Genomic DNA, 23,781 nt, shown 5'->3' with positions numbered 1-23,781 from the left:
ATTCTAGTTCTACGAACAATGCTGTTGATATTTCTGTAGGGATCACATTACATCTGTAGATGCCTTTGGGTTGTATGGACATTGTAACAATAGTAGTTCTTCCAGGGGATCCCTGGGTGGCGCAGCGGTTTGGCGCCTGCCTTTGGCCCAAGGCGCGATCCTGGAGACCCGGGATCGAATCCCACGTCGGGCTCCCGGTTCATGGAGCCTGCTTCTCCCTCTGCCTGTCTCTGCCTCTCTCTCTCTCTCTCTGTGACTATCATAAATAAATAAAAAAATTTAAAAAAAATAGTAGTTCTTCCAATCCATGATCATGAAATATCTTTCCATTTGTTTTTGTCATCTTCAGTTTCTTTCATCAGTTTTTTATGGTTTTTGTAGTATGGCTCTTTCACCTCTTTGAATAAGTCTATTCCTAAGTATTTTATTCCTTTCGGTGCAATTATAAATGGGATTGTTTTCTTAATTTCTCTTTCTGCTGCTTCATTATTCGTGTATAGAAAGGCAAAAGATGTCTATGATGATTTTGTATCCTGTGACTTTACTAAGTTCATTTATCAGTTCTAGTAGTTTTTGGTGGTCTTTAGAATTTTCTATATATAGTATCTTGTCATCTGCAGATAGTGAAAATTTACTTCTTACCAAGTTGAATGTCTTTTATTTGTTTTTCTTGTCTGCTGCAGCTAGGACTTCCAGTACTATGTTGAATAAACATGGTAGTGTCCTTATTTCTTGAAGAAAAGAGATGGAGGCTTTCTAGAACTCGTAGTTGGCAGATGTAGAGTGAACCCAGGTAATCTCATGTCATTGTTTTCATTACCACGCTAAACCAGTAACTTCCTTCTTATTTTTGAAAAGTTGTTCTTTTCCACAGAAATATTTTTTGTGGAGTTATTTTTAATTTTTTCCCTACACCTTACTTCTGCTTTGCAACAACTCAGTGACTTATCTGGCCTTAGCAGGGTTTTTTTTCGTAATCATTTGCAGAGTAATATCTAATAACATAAACATTATTAGGTGAAATTGAAAGTGTTGGATCTACCACATGAAATCTAACAGTTAATGTTGGGAATCTAGGGGTGCCTGACTGTCTCAGTCAGAAGAGCATGGGCTCTTGATCTCAGGGTTGTGAGTTTGAGCCCCGTGTTGTGTACAGAGATTACTAAAAAAATAAACTTAAAAAAAATGTGGGGAATCTAATTGGCTATGCTTGTGATATTTAAGATTTTCTCCCAAAGGTTCTTTGGGAAGTCTTTCATGTTAGCAATGCCTTATCTCTAGTGTATAATACCTCTCAGGACAAAATCACTTACATATCAGAGTGGAATAGGAAGGAAAGCAGAGAGGGCAGACGATGATATTGTGACTTCACTGTGTAGGCTATTGGGAACAGAGCCATTGAGAACGCATGTTAAGGGAGAATAAACAAACGTCTTACTAAAGAACTATAGCAGAAATGAGTTTGAGCGTCTTAAGTTCTTCTGTGATTTTTAACATTCCATGTGTAGTGTGGCTGGATTAAGAAGAACTAGTGTCTTTTGTCCTAGATGAGTTTTCCGAGTGTGGTGCCCAGACTGCAGCATAAGCATTACCCGAGAACTCGTTAGAAATGAAAATTCTTGGGGCACCTGGATGGCTCAGCGGTTGAGCATCTCCCTTTGGCCCAGGAGGTGATCCCAGGGTCCTGGGATCAAGTCCTGCATCTGGCTTTCCGCAGGGAGCCTGCTTCTTTCCCTCTGCCTGTGTCTCTGCCTCTCTCTCTGTGTCTCTCATGAATAAATAAATAAAATCTTTAAAAAATAATACTGATTTGACTGTTAATTCTAACAGTAACAGGACAGGTTAACAGTATTTAATGAGCCCAATAACTATTAGGTAATTCTCTATATCTATATATTTTTCTTCCATTTCTTTGCCCTTTAAGTTACAGGCTCAATAATAATTGTGTCTCTCGGGGCTGTTTCTTTAGGTTAAAAACGTTTCTGCAGGCACACAAGACATGCCTCCTCCCCCTTCTGACTATGTGGAGAGAGTGGACAGTCCCACGGCGTACTCTTCCAATGGTAAAGTGAATGACAAGCGGTTGTATCCAGAGTCTTCCTATAAATCAACACCGTAAGTAGCATCTTCCTTCTTCAGATAGAATGAGTCTTAAAAAAAAAAAATGAGTATTTCCATATGTTGATAAATCTGTTCCTGTTTACCTTTTACTTTAAAAATATATATTTTTTAACATTTTCCAAAGGCTGGAGCCTGATCTTTGGCATAGTTGGTGGAGACTTAGAAGATGAGGAGGGTGGGACTGTCAGCTGGTGGGATCTTCTTCCCCTTCTTTTTTTTATTTATTTATTTATTTTTATTTTTTTTAATTTTTATTTATTTATGATAGTCACAGACTGAGAGAGAGAGAGAGAGAGGCAGAGACACAGGCAGAGGGAGAAGCAGGCTCCATGCACCGGGAGCCCGATGTGGGATTCGATCCCGGGTCTTCCGGATCACGCCCTGGGCCAAAGGCAGGCGCCAAACCGCTGCGCCACCCAGGGATCCCTTCCCCTTCTAAGCTGAAATTGATTCTTTTCTCTTGCTGGTTTAATAGGAAATGGGTACATTAGATTTTTTCTGCTCTAGAAAAGTTCTCTTTCCCATTGCTGGTTTTGAGGTTGAGGTGAGAGTGAAGGACATTACTGATACAAAGCAGAGCTGTGTGCGGTTTTGTCTCTCCTTGCCTGTAACTAGTAGATCTCATTAATGGAACAGAAAGATTGCTGGTTGATCCATCCCTAGCCACATACATTTTTGTGTAACTAGAAGCTTTGTTTGAATTCAGGAATTCTGAGATCTCACCTGCTGAGCTAGGTTCTTCACATTGCTGAAGGAAGTGAAACTGATAAAGCCTCTAGGTGTAGATTTACAAGTAGTGTGAATAATCTTACAGTGAATTTCTGGCCTGCAGTGGGTGCCATTATGGTTATTGAAATGGTGTCCCCATCGTGTTTTTTTTTTTAAGATTTTATTTATTTATTCTTTCATGAGAAACACACACAGACACACACACACACACACACACAGAGAGAGAGAGAGAGAGAGAGAGAGAGAGAGAGAGAGGCAGAGACACAGGCAGAGGGAGAAGCAGGCTCCATGCAGGGAGCCCGACATGGGACTCGATCCCAGGTCCCCAGGATCAGGCCCTGGGTTGAAGGCAGCGCTAAGCCACTGAGCCACCTGGGCTCAAAAATTTCATTTTTAAGTAATACCTATATCCGCCATGGGGCTCCAAGTCATAACTGTGAGATCAAGAGTTGTATATTCCATCAACTGAGCCAGGCAGCAATCTCATATATAATTCTTGAACTCCAAATTCATTTGTAGACCAAAAGTGAAAAATAAATGTTCTCTATAACTGCTTTGGTTGTTTCAAGGTAAAGGTGTATCTGCTGGAAAACTTTGTGTTGCTTCAAAGTTTTATCTCCCAACTCCTACCCTCCCTTCCCTCCCCTCCCATTTAGTGGTCCAGTTTATATAGAGATCCACCCTGAGTGCACAGTAGTTTGGGCACCTGGAACCCCTTAAGATGACACCAGCAGCTAACTTAATTATGGAATCAGTTTGAGACAATAGATTTTATTATTACCCTGGAATGGAATTTGGAAACAGATGACAGTATATTTGGTTTTGATCTTCAGGCTTGACTTTGCTGTTGGTTTCTTTCTTTCATTGTTTTCTTTTCTTTTTTTTTTTTTTTTTGGTAAGATTTTATTTATTCATGAGAGACACAGAGAGAGGCAGAGACACAGGCAGAGGGAGAAGCAGCCTCCATGCAGGGAGCCCAATGTGGGACTGGATCCTGGGTCTCCAGGATCACACCCTGGGCTGCAGGCAGCGCTAAACCGCTGAGCCACCCAGGCATCCCTTGCTGTTGGTTTCAGTTGTGAATGGTTTCGAGGAAGAGCTTTTTCTCTGTTCTTCTGATTGGATTTTGACAAAAATGCAGAGCCCTTGAGGCTGTTAGAGGCAAAGGTATACGTAGTAGAAGCACAATCCTTGTAAAAGTTTAAAGGTATGATTTGCACAACTTCCGTGCATACATAATACATATTTATAATGCATCTTGTTATCAGCCGTGCCTCCAAACTAATTGTAAAGCCTGAGTGACATAGCATTCTACATGTTGTCTCTTTTCATGAAAACCTAGATATTTTCACAAATTCATTTCGAACAATTTAAAAATCTTATTCTTGAATAAGCCAGTACATTTGTAACATAAAATTTAAAAGAGAGGGGATCCCTGGGTGTCTCAGCGGTTTAGTGCCTACCTTTGGCCCAGGGCGTGATCCTGGAGCCCCAGGATTGAGTCCCACGTTGCCCACCCCGCCCCGCCCCCCGTATGGAGCCTGCTTCTCCCTCTTCCTGTGTCTCTGCCTCTCTCTCTGTATGTCTATCATGAATAAATAAATAAATCTTTATTTATTAAAAATAAATAAAAAAGATATTTATTAAAAATAAAGACATTTATTAAAAATAAATAAATAAAAATAGATATTTATTAAAAATAAATAAATAAAAATATTTATTAAAAATAAATAAATAAAAATAGATATTTATTAAAAATAAATAAATAAAAATAGATATTTATTTATTAAAAATTTATTAAAAAAATAAAAGAGGGCAGCCCGGGTGGCTCAGCGGTTTAGTGCTGCCTTTGGCCCAGGGCCTGATCCTGGAGACCCGGGATCAAGTCCCATGTCAGGCTCCTTGCATGGTGCCTGCTTCTCCCTCTGTTTGTGTCTCTGTTTCTTTCTCTCCTCTCTGTGTATTCTCAGAAATAAATAAATCTTTTGAAAATAAATAAATAAATAAAATTAATTAATTAATTAAAAAGAGACAAAGGGATAGCTTTTGTCCCCAGCTACCAAGATTCCTATTCCTAGAGGCAGCTGGTTTACCACTATTTTTTTTTTCAAGTATGGGGGTTGAAATTACAACTCTGAGATCAAAACCTGAGCTGATATCAAGAGTCAGACGCTTAACCGACTGAGCCACCCAGGCGCCCACCAATTTCTTTTATAACTTTCCAGGGTGCCTAAATGGCTCAGTCAGTTAAGCGTCTGCCTTCAGCTCAGATTGTGATTCCCATGGGGGATCCCTCTTCCTTTCTATCTGTCTGTCTCTCAGGAATAAATAAAGTCCTTAAAAAAACTACCTTCCAGAAGTTATTTTTCAATACTTATGCTGGCCAAAATGTACATTCGTTATATCTTCCTTTAAGAAATACTAGCACATTAAATGCATTATTAGCCCTATGTCTTTGAGATTGTGCATATTAGTATACAAAAAGTTTAAGGATCTGTTTTATAGCTGCATGATATTCCACCAAATGGATATACTGTAACCTTTGGGTCTCTTACTGATGCATACTTTTACCAATGGTTTGATATTACACATCGCTGTAGGGAGTAAACTTGTGCATTTATCACTTTATATGTGTGTGAATATATCTGGAGGAAAAAAATTTTTTTAGATTTTATGTATTTATTCCTGAGAGACACACAGAGCCAGAGACACAGGCAGAGGGAGAAGCAGGCACCCTGTAGGGACACTGATGTTGGACTCTATCCTAGGACCCGGAGTCACACCCTGAGCCAAAGGTAGACGCTCAACCGCTCAACCGCTGAGCCGCCCAAGTGCCCCTGGAGGACAAATATTTAAAACAGAAGTGCTAAGCTGAAGGAAGTTTCCTATTTCAATATGAAAGTGTACTCAAAAAAAAAAAAAAAAAGCATACTCAAATTGTAGCCCCCTAAGGGGTATACCAATTTGTATTCCCAGCCTACACCTCAGAACTTTCTTGAAGGTCTGGAAAATGCGCATGTGATACTTAGTTTCAAAATCCAGAAGGAGAGGAAAATGGGGATGGTGCTAAGGGATGTGGATGGGACATTATCTCCTGATTTATGTGCGCGAATGATGGAAGGAATTTGGAGCCTCTCGGGAATAATAGAAATTGCCAGGCGTTACCCAAGGCAGAGTATCGTGTGCTCTGGAAGATTCAGAGCACATCCACTTGGTTGGAGTAGGGCTACACCTTCAGTCATAGGCTGTGTCTCCCCAGGATTTCATAAAGGTGCCTCTCCATGCTGTCATAGTGGATAGAGCAGAAATTAGAACAGGAACGTTGTGTCTCAGGTCCATGGTAAGGATGAGGTCCTCAACACGAGGACTTCTTTCCCCGAAGCATAACACACATCCAGTAAAGAGTACTCGTCTTGGGCATACACCTGATGGTTTTTCACGTGTGAGCACTGAAGTTACCACCACCACGCCAACAGAGAGACGTACAAGCACTCTGAACGGTCCTTGTGTCCCCTTCCTCACTGATACCCCCATTCCCCTCCACCACAGTTTTGATGCCTTTAACTACCTGTTAGTTGTGTTTATTGTTGGGACTTCTTAGAAAGTGGAATTATATGGTAATTACAGTTGCATCTGGCATCTTGCGCCCATCATCAACATGCCCTGTATCTTAGAATTTCAGTGCAATTAGAATTAATACTAGGTTAGGAGATGGCAAAATATAATTGAAAATGGTTTCTTTTCTACCTTTTCTAATTAAATTTAGGCAATATCCCCCTGTTAGGTACATTCTGTACTATCCTGTCCAAATCCAGGGTAAATACATTGTTATGAGTTAAGGAAATTGGTCTTAATTTATAAGTGTAAGCCACCCGGGTAGCTCAGTCGGTTATGCATCTACCTTGGGCTCAGGTCATGATCTCAGGGTCCTGGGATCGAGGCCCACCTCGGGCTCTCTGCTCAGCAGAGAGCCTGCTTCTCCCTCTCCGTCTGCATCTCTCCCTGCTTGTGCTCTCTTGCTCTCTCTCTCTCTCTCTCTCTGTCAAATAAATAAAATCTTAAAAAGTCATGGAAGTTGAATGTCAACATGCCACAGAGCCTTCAAGGCAGGCTGACACCTTGCCAATGAAACCTTGTATGGAGGCAGTAAATATGCAGCTAGCAGGATAATCTGTTAGGACTTTTATACAAGTCATAGGAATTCACAGGTTCACATTATGCCAAGGGATGGTCGAAGTTTAGGAATGGCATGAGCCAGGAACTCAGTAGGTGTTAGGGCTCCTGTTACTATGTGGGCTTTGTTGTCGGTACAGCTTCTATTAAAGGAAGATGGCAAAAATAAATAAATAAATAAAAAATAAATAAAGGAAGACGGTCGTCCACATTTTCCGGGCTACATTGAACTTCTGGCACAGGACATAGAAAATGACATGTCCTTTCCCAAAGCTAACGTGTAAAATCTACTGAAAGATTCCTGATTGGCCCTTTTTGGATCATTGTTGTTCCCAAGTCTAGGGAGACAGTGTTCTTTGACTGACATGGCTTAGATATTCCCCCCAATAATGATGACAGTTTCCAAATACCATGTAGAGGTGCCTGGGTAGCTCAGTTAAGCATCTGTCTTTGGCTCAGGTCATGATCTTTGGGTCCTGGGATTGAGCCCTGCTCTGCAGGCTCAGTCGGTTGAGCACCCACTCTTGATTTTGGCTTTGGTTGTTGTTTCAGGGTCCTGGGATCAAGCCCCACCTCCGGCTCCCCGCTTGGTGGGAAGTCTGTCTCCTTCTCCCTCTGTTGCTCTCTTGGTCTCTTCCTCTCAAATAAATAAATAATTTTTAAAAAATTAAAAATAAAATAGTATGTACATAATGGACATTATTTTGATAGGACACTGATGTTGATCATGCCTTGTTTATCTTCCCTCACTGTTACTGGGTGTCATCAGAAAGCATTCCTGTGAATGTATTTTCAACTCAGTAATTACCTTGAACACCTGCCAGGTACACCGTAGTTGGCTAGGTACCCTGGGAATCCCGAGTTCTTGTTCTCATGGAGGTGGCAATCTACCAGGGGCAGAAGACCGCACACAGTAGCTACACTGAGAGTCCGGGCAAGGTAGGAGCACCGAAGGCATGTGCAGGTGTGTGTATGTGAATAAAACAAGTGAATAAAAAAGAAAGATGTTGGGCAGCCCCGGTGGTGCAGCAGTTTGGCGCCGCCTGCAGCCCAGGGTGTGATCCTGGAGTCCCGGGATCGAGTCCCACATCGGGCTCCCTGCATGGAGCCTGCTTCTCCCTCTGCCTGTGTCTCTGCCTCTCAGTCTCTCTCAGTCTGTCTGTCTCTCTCTCAATAAATGAATGAACGAATGAATGAATGAATGAATCTTTAAAAAAAAAAAAGACTGTGAAAGGGTAAACTTTTGGACCTGGAGACTGAGGTGGATACCAGGGAAAACATGCAGCTGGTTGCCTCTTCAGGGTCGTGAAGATTATGACCTCATAGAATTTGTATCTAAGGGACGCCTGGGTGGCTCAGTTGTTGAGCGTCGGCTTTTGGCTCGGCATGACCCCGGGGTCCTGGGATCAAGTCCCGTATTGGGTTCCCTGTGGGGAGCCTGCTTCTCCCTCTGGCTATGTCTCTGCCTCTCTCTCTGTTATTCTCCCGTGAATAAATAAATAAAATCTTAAAAAAAAAATGTAAAAACCTGCACCTTACTGAAGTATTAGTGCAGTCTTAAAAAAAAAAAGATTTTATATATAAAAGTAGGTTCAGGGGATCCTTGGGTGGCTCAGCGGTTTCACGCCTGCCTTTGGCCCAGGGAGTGATCCTGGAGTCCCGGGATCGAGTCCCGCTTCGGGCTCCCTGCATGGAGCCTGCTTCTCCCTCTGCCTGTGTCTCTGCCTCTCTCTCTCTATATATATATATATGTCTATCATAAATAAACAAAAATAAATCTTTAAAAAAAATTAAAAGTAGGTTCAAAGATTATTGACAGTATACATAGCCCCGGAGGGAGCCTGCCTCTCCCTCTGCCTGTGTCTCTGCCGCTCTCTCTGTGTCTCTCATGACTAAATAAATAAAATATTTAAAAACAAATTATGAGAGGAGGCCTGTCTTCATGTTTTAGGTTTTGTTATTTTTTGATTTCTTTTGCTGGGTAGCTTCCTCCCTCTCTAGCCCCTACTCCCTTAAATATACCTACTGCATTCCCAACATGAGAAGCGTAATACCTGGCAACTTGCCAGAGTGTCTAGGAACTTGTTACTCATTGACTCGTGGAGAAAGTCACATTTTCTGTCCTTTAGATGTAGCATTAACACAGCACGCAGGCCATGATAACCTGAATCCATTCAGGGCGAAGACCTAAATCACAGGACCACCCCCACCCCACCCCCCCAACCACACACACACAACCAAAAGCTTTAAGAAATTAGGTAAGTGCAATTTGAAATCTGAAGACTGTGACAACAATTTGAATCAAGCAGTTCTGGATCACCTAGAAAACAGAGCATATACCTCGTAGACAGAGCTCAAGATTATAGTTCCTGTAAGTTGAAAACCATGAGACAATGTTTTCTAATCTTCACACGTTTTTTAATAGTTGGTTTGAGTAGCAAGGCTGATGTTGGACAGTCTCGGGCGTGTCCTTTGCCTTCCTTTCATTGCTCTTCTTTCTTTAGCTCTGCGACCAAGGAAAGTTAAGCTGTGCATCACTGTTACTCAGAAGTACTTTACAGTTGCCACATTCCGTGTTTGGCTTCATTTTCATGCTTGTGGCAGAAACATACGCAATGAAAAATCTCATGCAATATTAAGTAATTACACTAGGAAAATAAGTCTCATGGTAATCCTTCCATGCCATTCGGTCTACATGGCCATAGGATTAGCAAAAGCAGTCGTTTAAATGTTTAATATTTTAGTTTTCCAAGCTTGTATCTTGAAAATTGATGTAGAGGAGTCTAAAAATTAATACTTAAAATGCTTACCTCTGAGAACCAGCTTCTGAAGGTAGACGGGTACAGGTATTTGTTCTCACCACCCAGCATTCCAGGAAACTGGAAGAACCTGTAGAAAAGAATCCTGAGCATTCTGTTCCCCAACCACCTTTGGAGGGCTCAGTCCCTGGCCCAGGTCAGGTAAACACCTCCTCCAGATCAGCCTGGGCTTCCTAAAGTCCCATCTTGGATCCATCTTGCTTAGAAGGTTCTACAAATGGGCTCCCCATACCCTGGAACCTTCAAGCTAGTGGCGTGTCCCAGAGGACTCGAGTGGGTGCCAGCCTGAACAAAGGGACATGCTGTGTGTCAGGTCCCTGAACTTGCTGAGTGAGAGCACCAGGGCCTAGACGTCTCCTCGTGCTTCCTGTGCTGCTCTCTGGGCTCACTCTGCCCTCCCTGGCCAGGGGCTGCAGCATACCTCGTGGTCCCTGAAATCTGATTGCTGTTTCGCTAGGGTCCCCGAAGTGGTGCAGGAGCTGCCTGCCACCTCCCCTGTGGATGACTTCAGGCAGCCTCGCTACAGCAGCAGTGGGCACTTGGAGCCACCTTCGAAGAGGGCCCCCTCGAAAGGAAGAGCGGGAAGGCCCAAGAGGCTGGAGCAGGACCACTATGAGACAGACTACACGACAGGCGGCGAGTCATGTGACGAGTTGGAGGAGGACTGGATCAGGTAGTGGGGGGCTTCGTGCTGGAGCCGCCCTGGGTCAACGCTTGCTGGCTCAGCTGGGGTCGGGGGGTGCGGTGTCATTTTGACAACCAGGACTGGGGAGGATTTTTTTTTAAGATTTTTTAAAAATTATTTATTTGTCAGAAAGAGAGAGAGAGAGAGAACCCAAGCAGGGAAAGCAGCAGGCAGAGGGAGAAGCAGACTCCCCACGAACCCGAAGGCCGATGCAGAGCTCGATCCCAGGACTCTGCAATCATGACCTGAGCCAAAGGCAGATGCTCAACCATCTGAGCCACCCCAGTGTCCTAGATATTTTTATTCATTTCCACTGGGGACACTGGGGTGGCTCAGATGGTTGAGCATCTGCCTTTGGCTCAGGTCATGATCGCAGAGTCCTGGGATAGAGCACAAGCAAGGGAAGAGGGAGAGGGAGAAGCAGACTCCCCCCTGAGCTGGGCGCCCCACATGGGGATCGATCCCACGCCCTGAGCCAAAGGCAGATGCTTAATTGACTGAGCCGCTCAGGCGTCCCTGGAGATAATTTTTGGCTAGGTTTTTTTCCGTAGTACTCTTTTGAAATAAAGACTGACGTGGAGGGGATATGTTTGGCTGTGACTATGTCTTAAAGATACTATGAGCGTCTTCCACAAAATGACTTATGAACTTCACCAGTGCTTTTACTCATACCAGTAGGCACCCAAGAAAGGTCTTCCAAATAAATAAGACGCCAGTGTAGAGGAACTTCTGTTACTGATTATAAAATTCCCAGAGCAGTGCTATGGCTTTGTTTTGGCATTTATTTTTAAGTTAAGGTTTCACAATGAGACCAGAGATCCTTTTAAAAGTTTAATCCAGGGGCGCCGGGGTGGCCCAGTTGGTTAAGTGTCTGCCTCCAGCTCAGGTCCTGGGATCAAGGCCTGTGTTGGGCCCTCTGCTGCTCCCCCTGCTTGTGCGTGCTCTCTCTTTGTCAAGTACATAAATAAAATCTTAAAAATATAAAATAAAATAATAAAATAAAATATAAAATAAATAAAATAAAATAATAAAATATTTAATCCGGGAGACTTTGGCAAATAATTTTCTAAACAATTAAGTTAACAATTTCGAGTTCTGGCCAAGGTTGTGGTCGAGTTATAATTCATCATCACCAAACTATACTCCTGTGTGATGTGTAGCCAGCCCTTTTATGCCCAAGTATTCTGAGAAATGGAATACCAATCAGAAACATTTGCAGTGTAAATGGTGGTTAATCAAAACATTGCTTCTCAGGGTGTTTGGAGGGACGAGTGGCGTAGTATAGTTTGAAATCTCCTCATTGGTGGTTCTCATACCTCACTTTCCCCTCTTCCCACAGGAATTCTCAGCCACGGACACCTGAGTAGCTCAGTCGGTTAAGCTTCTGACTGTTGGTTTCGACTCAGGTCACGAGATCGAGCTTCACACGGGGCTCCCTGTTCAATGGGGAGCCTGTTTGAGATTCTTTCCCTCTGCCCCTCTGACACACACTTAAATAACTAAATTTGCAAAAAAAAAAAAAAAAGTTCTTGGCCACGTTCAGCCATCTAGCTATAAAATATTTTCTTGTATCATGGAAGGAAAAAAACCTTTAAAAAACCTGATTCATATTTCTCTTTTGAGCAAATCATTTCATTTCTTCCCTTTGTAAAATGAAGATATTAAGCCAATTTAGATGTAAAAATTGAAATTCCATCTTGCTATAAAGTTCATTAGTCCTATGAAACAATTCAGAGTATTATTTTCAGTGGATTATTAGGTAATAGCCTCACCATGATCTGTAAAGAATAGCTAGTATGTTGAGAGATACAAATTATACAGAATTTGAGGGCTTTTTTCTTTCTTTCTTTTTTTTTTTTGATGGTAATGTTTGCTTTATTTTTTTTATAATAAATTTATTTTTTATTGGTGTTCAATTTACCAACATACAGAATAACACCCAGTGCTCATCCCGTCAAGTGCCCCCCTCAGTGCCCATCACCCATTCACCCCCACCCCCCGCCCTCCTCCCCTTCCACCACCCCTAGTTCGTTTCCCAGAGTTAGGAGTCTTTATGTTTTGTCTCCCTTTCTGATATTTCCCACACATTTCTTCTCCCTTCCCATATATTCCCTTTCACTATTATTTATATTCCCCAAATGAATGAGAACATATAATGTTTGTCCTTCTCCGATTGACTTCCTTCACTCAGCATAATACCCTCCAGTTCCATCCACGTTGAAGCAAATAGTGGGTATTTGTCGTTTCTAATGGCTGAGTAAAAGGGCTTTTTTCAATTTAATGTATTGCCATATTATTTGTACAATGAGCATATATTTTTGTACGTGTACATTTTATTTTTATTTTATGTACATGTACATTTTAAAGTCTACTTTTATTTTATTTTTTTAAAGATTTATTTATTTATTCATGAGAGATACAGAGAGAGAGAGGCAGGTCCACACATGGAGCCTGACATGGGTCTCGATCCCGGGTCTCCAGGATCACACCCCGAGCCGAAGGCAGGCACCAAACCGCTGAGCCACCCAGGTGTCCCTAAAGTCTACTTTTATAATCAAAGGACTTAAACTATTTCTGCTCAGGAAACAAGATCAGTTTTTTAAAAATCTAAAAACTGTACTTGGTAGCGGAAGACAACCAGCTGTCAGTAGCTGTTCTCCCCTGCAATGATGAAAATGTACTTTGTGTTCTAGAATTCCAGTTTTAAGACTTGAAATATAAATATTCTATTATCGTGTGGCGTTGTATATTCAGAATGAGTTCCTATGACTTGGACCTTAAGTTTCATAAATGATTTTCAGTTTTCTTTGTTTTTGAAGACCTTATTTATTTATTAGAGACAGCACAAGCAGGGGGAGCAGCAGAGGGAGAGGGGGAATCTCCCCACTCAGAGCAGGAGCCTTATTCAGATCTCAATCCAGGACCCTGAGATCATGACCTGAGCTGAAGGCAGACACTTAACTGAGCCACTTGAGGTGCCCCTTCCGTTTTATTTCTAAAAATCATTTAAGTATAGTATTTATTTTTAAAGATTAATTTATTTTATTTATTATTTTTATTATTTTTTTAAGATTTATTTATTATTCATTCAGAGAGCGAAGAGAGAGGCAGAGACACAGGCAGAGGGAGAAGCAGGCTCCATGCAGGAAGCCCGATGCAGGACTCGATCCTGGGTCTCCAGGATCACACCCCGGGCTGCAGGCAGCGCTAAACCGCTGCGCCACCGGGGCTGCCCTTATTTTATTTTTTTTTAAGATTAATTTATTTTAGACTGTGTATATACGGATTGGGGGTGGGGCAGAGTGAGATAATCTCAAGCAGACTCCCCGTTGATTGTGGAGGTGTGACAGGACTCCATCACAGGACCCTGAGATCATGAGAACCTGAGCCAAAAATCAACCGGTGGCTGCTCAACTGACTGGGCTGCTCAGGTGCCCTCCCTCCTCCCCCAAGCATAATATTTTTAAAACCATAAGCAGTGATGTATAAAGTATAATCTTTTTTTTTTTTTTTTTTTTTTGAGAGAGAGACGGACCGTATGAGCAAGGGGGAGGAGCAGAAGGAATGAGAGGATCTTAAGCAGACTCTGCTAAGTTCCAGAAGGGGTTGATCTCACAACCCTGAGATCATGACTGGAGCCAAAATTAAGAGTTGGATGCTCAACTGACTGAGCCACCCAGGTCCCCCTAAAGTATAATCCTTTTTTTTTTTTTAATGATTTTACTTTTTTATTCATGAGAGACACAGAGAGAGAGGCAGAGACACAGGCAGAGGGAGAAGCAGGCTCTCTCCTGAGCAGGGAGCCTGATGTGGGACTCGATCTCAGGACCCTGGGATCATGACCTGAGCCAAAGGCAGACGCTCAACCCCTGAGCCACTCAGGCATCCCAAATATAATCATTATTAAGAGAAAACTTATTTTCATCCCACCTTCCCTCTCCCTGTATGCAACAGAAACAGGAGAATGTCATTTTCTACATCCCAAGAGCTCATTTTCTTTGATGATTAAACACTGGATTTTATGTCTGCCAGAGTCCTAAGTAGTCATTTTCTAACTCAATTTTTAGGGAATATCCACCTATCACTTCAGATCAACAAAGACAACTCTACAAGAGAAATTTTGACACTGGCCTGCAGGAATACAAGAGCTTACAAGCAGAACTTGATGAGATCAATAAAGAACTTTCTCGCCTGGATAAAGAATTGGATGACTACAGAGAAGAAAGTGAAGAGTACATGGTAAATTCAAACCTGACAATTATATATTACATATGATATGATTTAATCTATGAAGATATCATGTCCTTTCTATTGTTGATTTAAATTTTGCTGGTCACTCTCAAATTGGTTTCATTGAATAATAACTGAAATTCAATCTTGGATGTGAAAGTCTTTCCAAATTGAAGAGTGCACTGATGTAGTTAACAAGTACAAAACAACAGGCTATGTACATATATCCCTTCCTACTTAGAAAAACAAAAAAGCTATATTACTTTTTCTATTTTTAAACACAGGTCATTGTTTCTGTAAGATATTACACATTATAGGATTGTGTACAGAAAAATAAACTACCTTAAATATTGTCACTTGGTTGTCACCAAATATGAGTTGTTAAAATATCCCCTTCATGCAAAAATGCACTAGACATGTACCATCTTTGATGAAAAATTATCTTATGTTTTACTTGCATCCTTATTGTTTTCTTACTCAACAGTAGTTTATGGCGGTGGTTGTTTTTTCCCCCCACTTGGCTGAAGTAATGTTTGTCCGTGAAAGTTACTCTTTTTAATCCCTTTCTATACTATACTCTTTGGGAAAAAAGTCACTTAAGGAATGGGGAATTATGCTTCAGCTCTTTAAAGGCAGTGTACTCACATACATTATTTAGAATTCTTGTGCATGAGAAATTGGTCCGTTCCTCCTGTTTATCTTAATCATTCATATATGTCACTATTGACTCAGTAGACGTCTATTTTATACTTTGGGTTATAATCTGCTACTTTATTTTGTTGGTCAAATTATTTTATATATACGTGCTATATTAGCATGTATATAATATGGTAAATATGTATGTGATTAATATATACATGATAAATATGTATATATTTTAGTGGGTGTGTATGTTAGTATATATAAGTTAATGTATATAGTAAGTTAGTTACTAGGAAGCTCAGACCAGTTTCATAATCTTAATGGGGTATAACCAGATGAGCGCAGTGCCTTACAGAAGGTCTCTCTGGTGTCGGCGTGGCACATGCACCAGCCTGGGGAGAGATGAGAGGCAGCAAAACAAATAGCTACGGCATGGGAGGTATAAGTCATACATTTCTCTTTGCTGGCTTCCTTCAGCCCCTCTTGCTGCCTATACTAGTTTTAAGAGCCTAAAGACTTCATTATTTTAATTTCCTCTATTTGCCGCATTGTTGGCAGTTTTAGCCCCAAAATATAACCTCAGGCATGTTATTTTTGAAAGAGAAAATGCCCCTGCTAACCGTTTTCTATTGTGTTTCTCATTAATAGGCTGCTGCTGATGAGTACAATAGACTGAAGCAAGTTAAGGGAGTAAGTATCACAGATCTGTAAGATTCCCTCCAGGAAGAATTTTTCTGTTATGTGTTTTTTTATTTAACCTTTGGAATGACTATGAGTACGGGTACCTTGTCACACAAACACTGGCTATGACAAAAGGCCCTAAAACTGCATGGTGAAAATGGTAGCAGAAATTAGAACCTTAATTTCAGTTGTTTGCAGCTACCACCAGTAGCTGAATTTTTAAGCTTTTTTTTTTTAATTGAATTATACATACAGAAACTTGCACGAGGCTACTACTTGGCAGATTTTCACCAAACGACCATATACCTAGCACTCAGATGAAGAAATGTATTTCTTAGAGTACCTGGAAACCCTCTCTTGTTGCCTCCTCCCAATTTTTCCTCTCCCCACAGATAACCCCTATCCCAACTTCTCACATCATAGATGAGGTTTGCCTATCTTGAACTTTATGTAAATGGAATCATATAGTAGGGATTTTTTTTAAGATTTTATTTATTTATTCATGAGAGACACAGAGAGAGAGACACAGGCAGAGGGAGAAGTAGGCTCCCTGTGGGGACCTGATGTGGGACTCAATCCCAGGACCCCGAGATCACACCCTGAGCCAAACGCAGCCTCTCAACCACTGAGCCACCCAGCTGCCCCTAGTATGGGTTTTTCATGTGTCATTTATTTCCTTTTTTTTTTTTTAACGATTTTATTTATTTATTTGAACTAGGGAGTGTGCAAAAAAGCAGGGGAAGAGGCAGAGGCAGTGGGAGAGGGACAAGCAGGCTCCATGCTAAGCGTGGAGCTCAACAAAGGGCTCAATCCCAGGACCCTGCAATCATGACTTGAGCTGAAACCAAAAGTCGGATGCTTAACCGACTCAACCATCCGGGTGCCCCATATGTGATGTCTTTTGCTCTTTCTGAATATCCATTCATATTTTTTTGTGTGGCTATGTTTCATTTATTTTTGCTTTGTGAATAAAAGGTAACTTATGTATCCATTCTTTTGTTTGTCAGTGTTTGGTTTGTCCTCAAATTAGGGCTTTTACAACTAATGCGGCTTTAAGTGTCTGTGTACGTGTGCACATGTTTGTTAGGTGTATACTTGGGAGTGAAATTTCAGGGTCATTGGGAAGTATCTGTCTAACCTTGGTAAGTAGTGTCATAGTGTCAGACAGCTCTCCTGCTTTGCCACTTTATATTTCCAGTGAGCTGTGTAGTTTCCTTTTGCTCCATATCCTTGTTAATACTTGCCATTCATTATCAGTCATTCATGGTTTAAAACTTTTTTTTCTTTAAAGATTGTATTTATTTGAGTGAGAGATTGAGAGAGAAAGAGCACAAGATAGGGTTGGGTCAAAGGGAGAAGCAGACACCTCACTGAGCAGAGACCATGATGCAGGACTCAATCCCAGGACCCTGGCATCAGGACCTGAGCCAAAGGCAGACACTCAACTGTTTGAACCACAGGTGTCCCTAAAACTTTGTTTTTAAAAGATTTTTATGTAAACATTTTTAAAAATCACAAAACACCATAATTTTCAATGCAAGAGTTTAAAAGTATATACAGTGGGGGGCAGCCCCACTGCTAAACCGGGTGGCTCAGCGGTTTAGCGCCACTTTCAGCCCAGGGCCTGATCCTGGGGACCCGGGATCGAGTCCCACGTCAGGCTCCCTGCGTGGAGACTGCTTCTCCCTTTGCCTGTGTCTCCGCCTCTCTCTCTCTGTGTGTGTGTGTCTCTCATGAATAAAAAAAAAAAATCTTTAAAAAGAATATACAGTGGGGCACCTGCCTGGCTTAGTTGGTAAAACATGAGAGTCTTGGTCTCAGAGTTTTGAATTCAAGCCTCACAGTGATTGTAGAGATTACTTAAAAAATAAAAAACAAAAAGGAAAGAAAAAAGTGTCTTGTTCCCCATTTACCCATTTATTGTTTCCCAAGTCAACCAATATCACCAGTTTTTGTTTTACTAATTTTATTAAAGATTTTATTTTTAAGTAATCTCTACAATCAGTATGGATCTTGAACCCACAACCTCAAGACCAAGAGTCACATGCTCTACCAACTGAGCGGGCCAAGCACCCGTGTTTTACTGATTTTTTTTAGATGATGTGTTAGCAAAAAGGTCAGTAAGTTTTTTGGGTCACTTTAGAAATCACTAGAAATAAGTGTATGCTTTGTAAAACTCAGGTTAGAAGATATGATTCAGGGTTGCCTGGGTGGCTCAGTTGGTTAAGCATCTGACTCTTAGCTCAGGTCTTAATCTCAGGGTCATGAGTTCAAGCCCCATGTTGGGCTCCATGCTTCATGTGGAACCTACTTCTAAAAAAGAAGAAGATAATAATTCATCTCCATTGAAAAAAGAATCAATTGCTTATATGCCCAGAGAAACTGCCATATTTGTTTTTATTTTGTTAAATTTACCTTTATTTCTTCCTTTTTTTTTTTTTTAGTCTCCAGATTACAAAAATAAGAGGAATTATTGCAAGCAGTTGAAGAGCAAATTGTCCCACATCAAGAAGATGGTTGGAGACTATGATAGACAGAAAACCTAGAAGGCAGATGCCACACAGTTTGAGAGATTGTGAAGTATTTGACATATCTGCGACGTTGTCAGAAGGCAAAATGACTTTGGATTTCGAACCCAGGAGGCCAGATCTTTGTGATCATTACAAAGTTTTGGTAGCTTTAATATCATCAGTATTGAAGCATTTTACACATAGCTTTTGATAATCAACTGGGCTGAACACTCCCGATTAAGGATTCCTGTGCTTTAGACTTTGGCTGTTGTGCTAAAGGACTGAGTATAGGTGGAGGTTTTTAGACCTTGGAAGAAGGTCCTACGGTGAACTTGTGCTGTGAACTTGCACACTTGGGGCAGTCTTTCCTTAATACCTAAGTGCACTCATTAGTTCGTGTAGGTGATCTCTCCATTCCTCCCAGAACTCTGCCTTCAGAACTGTTATTTATCACCATTTCCTTTTTTAGGTAAGGGAACCAGGTCCCTGCAGGGAAGTCTCGGAAGTGAAACTGCCTGTTCCTGGCCTGCAATTTTGGTTATTAAGTCTGTTTTGTGACTTGAGTCCACGAATAAAATCCCAGGCCTTCCATATGTTACTTAACTATGGCTACTGCCTTCTACCAACCTCCCCGCTGATTGTTTTTTTTTTCTCCTGTGTGTAAATGGTGTTAAAAGAACTTTTTATTGTTTTATGTTATCCAGATAATAAAGATCATGTAAAAACAACAAATTGTGAAATTTAAAGATTATAAATATGTGCTCACCTATTAAGAATCAAAATTTAAACCTCCTGGTTAGAATTCTGTTGTGTATTTTAAAGTACTTTGTAATCTTTTATGGTTTACATGCATTTTTGTTTTGTTTTGTTTTGTTTTTAACCAACTAGACTTTTTCATTATATCAGAGTATTTGATGACATCGCTAATTCAGTTGTGACTTGAATTGTATCTTACAACAATGTTCAAGGTCTGTACATACTTTATAAGGTATTAAACCTGGTGTTTTCTTTCTTTCATACACCTATTTGACATCAGTAGTGCTATTAATATTAAGTTTTGGAAAATTACATTCAGTTTTATCTGTTATTGTTTTCAACTATTTTGGGTGCTGTTGCGAAATCTCCCAGTCTTTTGGTTATCAGAAAGCTGATTTGTCTGGAAATAGAGTGCAATAACATAAAATGTCAAATTATTTCAGATGGTGTCCTTGGTTTACCACCTTTTTTTTTAGTTTAAATTTTTATTAGTAAAGTAAAATGAGCTGATAGCTAGTCCAGTTGATTGTGATTATCACCCCAGTTTAGAACTGTTTTTGTGAAAAATTTTGAAGAATAATCTTTAATCTTTAGTATACAATTCAGACATTTAAGTATATAATTCTTTATATATAAGTCTGAATCATTTTCCAAAGGTAAACCTTAAAATGTATCTATTATAACATTGATTCATTTCTTCAAATTGAAGAAATTCTTAATTGTCCATATGCTGTACATATTACAAAAGGCAATCATTTGCAGTTTTCATACTTTTGGATTCACACCAAATGGTAAAGACTCTCGAGCAACCTAACTCCTTTTTTATGTACGCTAACATCTAAATTTCTCTGTTCTTGGAAGTCAGCATACTTGGATTATGAAAGCGGCAAGCTTGCCAGTGTTCTGACAAAACTATTCAGCTGAATGAAGAAAATCAAATAGCATGAATTTCCATTGTAAAATTGTGTCATAAAATTGAACTTTGAATAAAAAGCAAAATCATTTCTCAACTGTGGTACTTAAAGACCACTTGGGATTAATCAGCTGGATGTAATTTTGGCAAACCACTCACAGATTTCTGGTTTGGAAAATAAAAGGTTAAGGTTAGATGTCAGAGGTCTCTTCCATCTCTGACCTGAGATTGTTTAAAAAAAAAAAAAGGTTTTATTTATTTTTTCATGAGAGACACAGAGGAGAGAGAGAGGCAGAGACACAGCCAGAGGGAGAAGCCTGCTCCATGCAGGGAGCCTGATGTGGGACTGGATCCCGGGACTCCAGGATCACACCCTGGGCCAAAGGCAGGTGCTAAACCTGTGAGCCACCCAGGGATCCCTCTGACCTGAGATTCTTATGTTCGCATTCAGCTTCCTACTATGAAGGATTGTTCCAGAAATTCCATTTTGAAAGCATGTGGTCCTGCTTATAAAGGTTAGCTGCAGAGTGTGGTTCTTTTACATAGATGATTCTGCATTAAAAGTAGGTAAGATCAGGGGCAGCCCTGGTGGCACAGCAGTTTAGCGCTGCCTGCAGCCCAGGGCATAATCCTAGAGACCCTGGATGGAGTCCCATGTCAGGCTCTCTGCATGGAGCCTGCTTCTCCCTCTGCCTGTGTCTCTGCCTCTCTCTCTGCATCTCTATGAATAAATAAATAAAATATTTAAAATAAAAAAAAGTAGGTAAGATCAATATTTTAATTTCTATTTTAAGAAACTTAAATATAGGAAACTATAAACATATGTCCACCCCTCAGAACAGGTGTTAGTTTTATCATATATGCCTTGTGTTTTTGGAAATAGATTTAAGTCTATTTATAGCAAAAGTTACATTGTATACACACACTTATATGAAATTATTTAATCCTTAGCACATTCTGTTGAGATGTAATCATTTCTCATGTTCATTTAACAGGAAAACTGAGGATGTGCTAGATGAACTGGTCTGTCACACAGTTAGCAAATGATTAAAGTAGGATTGGGATCTTGGTCTGTTGGAATATTAGATTCTGTACTCCCACTCTAGGTTGACTATCAATAAATTTATGGGTTAATAAGTAAGACGGGATTGCTCTGTCTGGTATTAATAAAATACCATATTTTAAGTACATTTAATTGATGTAAAATGCTTCATATGAAATACTGAAAGTATATGTAAAGACCTGAACGAGTGTGCGTGTGCACAGAAGGGTAGGAGCAAAAGAAGAGTTCTCCATTTGTGGTTTTCCAGCTGTCAGTTGCTTTCAGAGTTCCTGACACAGAGACATCCTCTCTGCCTCATCACTGAGATATGATGTATCTCATCTGGACGTTTCTAAAGGCTCAGCTGGAGAAATCGGGATTGAGATCCAATCTCCTGGCAGCCTGTGGTTCTGCACTAATGTGACTTCTCTTCTGTGAAAGGATAGATGAATCTCTCCTACATTTCCTATTGTTCATGTCCTTTAATGGGAACAGTTTTTATGAAGAAAAATGCCGAAGTAACCTGGGTAGTTTTTTTTTTTTTTAAGATTGTATTCATTAAAGACACAGAGTGGCAGAGATCCAGGCAGAGGGAGAAGTAGGCTCCCTGCAGGGACCCTGGGATCCCACCCCCAAACCAAATGCAGACGCCCAACTGCTGAGCCACCCACACATCCCTAACCTGGGTAGTTTTTATTTTATTTTATTTTTATTTAAAAAAATTTTTTCTGTGTGGGTGGTTTTTAGATAGCACTGTTAAGAGTGCCATTTTGCAGTTAGAGAAAAGCATGGAACCATGATTTGCAGGGGTGCGAGGGGGAGCAGGACTACCACAGAGTGTATGTGTGTCCCCCGCCCCCCCCAAGACTTCTAGTTGCTGCCCCAGGACCTGCTGGCTTTTCCCTGCATGTGCTGTCCTGCTCTTGCTTTGCCCTGTGGCAGGTACTTGCCGCGTGACCTTGGACAGATTGCTAAATCTGGCAGTTCACTTATTTGTGTGGGAGCTACTTGTATCGTAGTTGTTTTGAAGGTAGTTAATGTAGAACTTAGGACAATAGTCCTCGTCAGAAAGTAATAGACGTGGCCAGTTACGCCTCTTGCCCAAAGCTGGAATGTCGAGACTCGAAAAAGCTTTTAAAAAGCAAATTATGTTTTAAGAGTCTATGTATCATCCCAGTCCTTGGTCTGTGCTGGGTGCAGTGTTTAGGGTAAATTCTAGGTTTTTGTCTTTTTTCTTTTTAATAATCTTTATTTTTTTTAGTTTTTTATGATAGTCACAGAGAGAGAGGCAGAGACACAGGCAGAGGGAGAAGCAGGCTCCATGCACCGGGAGCCTGACGTGGAATTCTATCCCAGGTCTCCAGGATCGCGCCCTGGGCCAAAGGCAGGCACCAAACCGCTGCACCACCCAGGGATCCCCCCTTTTTTTTTTTAATTTTAGGTTTGGCACCGTTGACTTGAGAGACGATGAACAAGTGCTTGACATATCAAAATAAGGATTATTCTATGCTGTTAAGAGCAATGGTGGAGGTTTTCAGTGAGTCTCTGCAGTGATTGAGGTTTCATCTAAAGGTATTGGAATAGGCGGGTTCGTCTCTCCCAGTCTCCAAAGTTGTGCCCCCTGAATTCCAGTTTAGCAACACTGGCTGAGTTTTTCATCAATTTATTAACCCTGGGGACTGTGTCCAGATACCTACGGGCAAAGAGCACACAGTTCCATTCATTTTTCACAGTTGTCCCTTAGTTCTACTAGTTAAAACATTGGGCTTGGTTTGATCCATTTCTTCTACCAATTTGTACACAATTAGAGTAATGTGGCAGGCTTAGTCATGGCAAGGGATTACCATGGAGTTACGCATGTTTTGCTTTGTTGCCACTCTTAATTAAGATCTATGACTAAAATCTATACAGAGGAGAGTGAACTTCACAGTTGTGAGTTTGAACAATTCAGCCTCCACAAATACACTTTACTGGGGACTGCTGTCCTTTCCCTGGTTTTTCATTAAAAAGAAAAAAAGGCCTTCCCTCGGGGTGCCTGGCTGGCTCAGTCCGTATAACATGGAACTTTTGATCTCTGGGTCCTGAGTTCAAGCCCCACATTGGGTGTGGAGCCTACATAAAATAAAAATAAAATGTTTAATTAAAAAAAGCCTTCCCAGACTGATGGATAGTGAAGATACACAAGATACATACTTGGGGCTTGGGGTTGTAGCCAGCTGTCCCATGGCAATGCATCCTGTCTTGGAACAGGATGGCCAACCAGAATGGAGGAAAAGAAAAAGGAAAAAGAGTTTGTGGAAGAAAGGGAGGATAGCAGGAAAGTAGAACAGGTAAGGAGAAAATGTGAGTCCTGTGAAGAGTCAAAGGTGTAGGGGAGGCAAAAATGAAAGATGACTGGCATTGGGAAAGAATCAGCAATGCCAATTTCTCTTCTTCTTTTTTTTTTTTTAAGAGTTTATTCATGAGAGACACGGAGAAAG

At 40.9% G+C, this 23,781-nt stretch overlaps 1 protein-coding gene across 5 annotated transcripts in view; it reads left to right on the top strand.

The window, feature by feature from the left end:
* The window catches only part of OCLN (occludin), a 56,069-nt gene extending 34,620 nt beyond the window's left edge, over nucleotides 1–21,449 (top strand). For all 5 annotated transcript variants that reach the window (XM_055331954.1, XM_055331957.1, XM_055331956.1 and 2 more), the window contains 5 exons: nucleotides 1,970–2,115; nucleotides 10,300–10,515; nucleotides 14,595–14,766; nucleotides 16,048–16,089; nucleotides 18,525–21,449. In XM_055331954.1, the coding sequence (XP_055187929.1) occupies nucleotides 1,970–2,115; nucleotides 10,300–10,515; nucleotides 14,595–14,766; nucleotides 16,048–16,089; nucleotides 18,525–18,626 (678 nt within the window). In that variant the 3' untranslated portion in view covers nucleotides 18,627–21,449. The remainder of the gene's footprint in view (nucleotides 1–1,969; nucleotides 2,116–10,299; nucleotides 10,516–14,594; nucleotides 14,767–16,047; nucleotides 16,090–18,524) is intronic.
* The last annotated feature ends 2,332 nt before the right edge of the window (nucleotides 21,450–23,781 follow it).

Source organism: Nyctereutes procyonoides, unplaced genomic scaffold (genome assembly GCF_905146905.1).
Source record: "Nyctereutes procyonoides isolate TBG_1078 unplaced genomic scaffold, NYPRO_anot_genome, whole genome shotgun sequence".
NCBI classification, from domain to species: Eukaryota; Metazoa; Chordata; class Mammalia; order Carnivora; family Canidae; genus Nyctereutes; species Nyctereutes procyonoides.
Note: the sequence above shows the minus strand (reverse complement) of the source record. Positions and strands in the feature narration are given on the sequence as shown.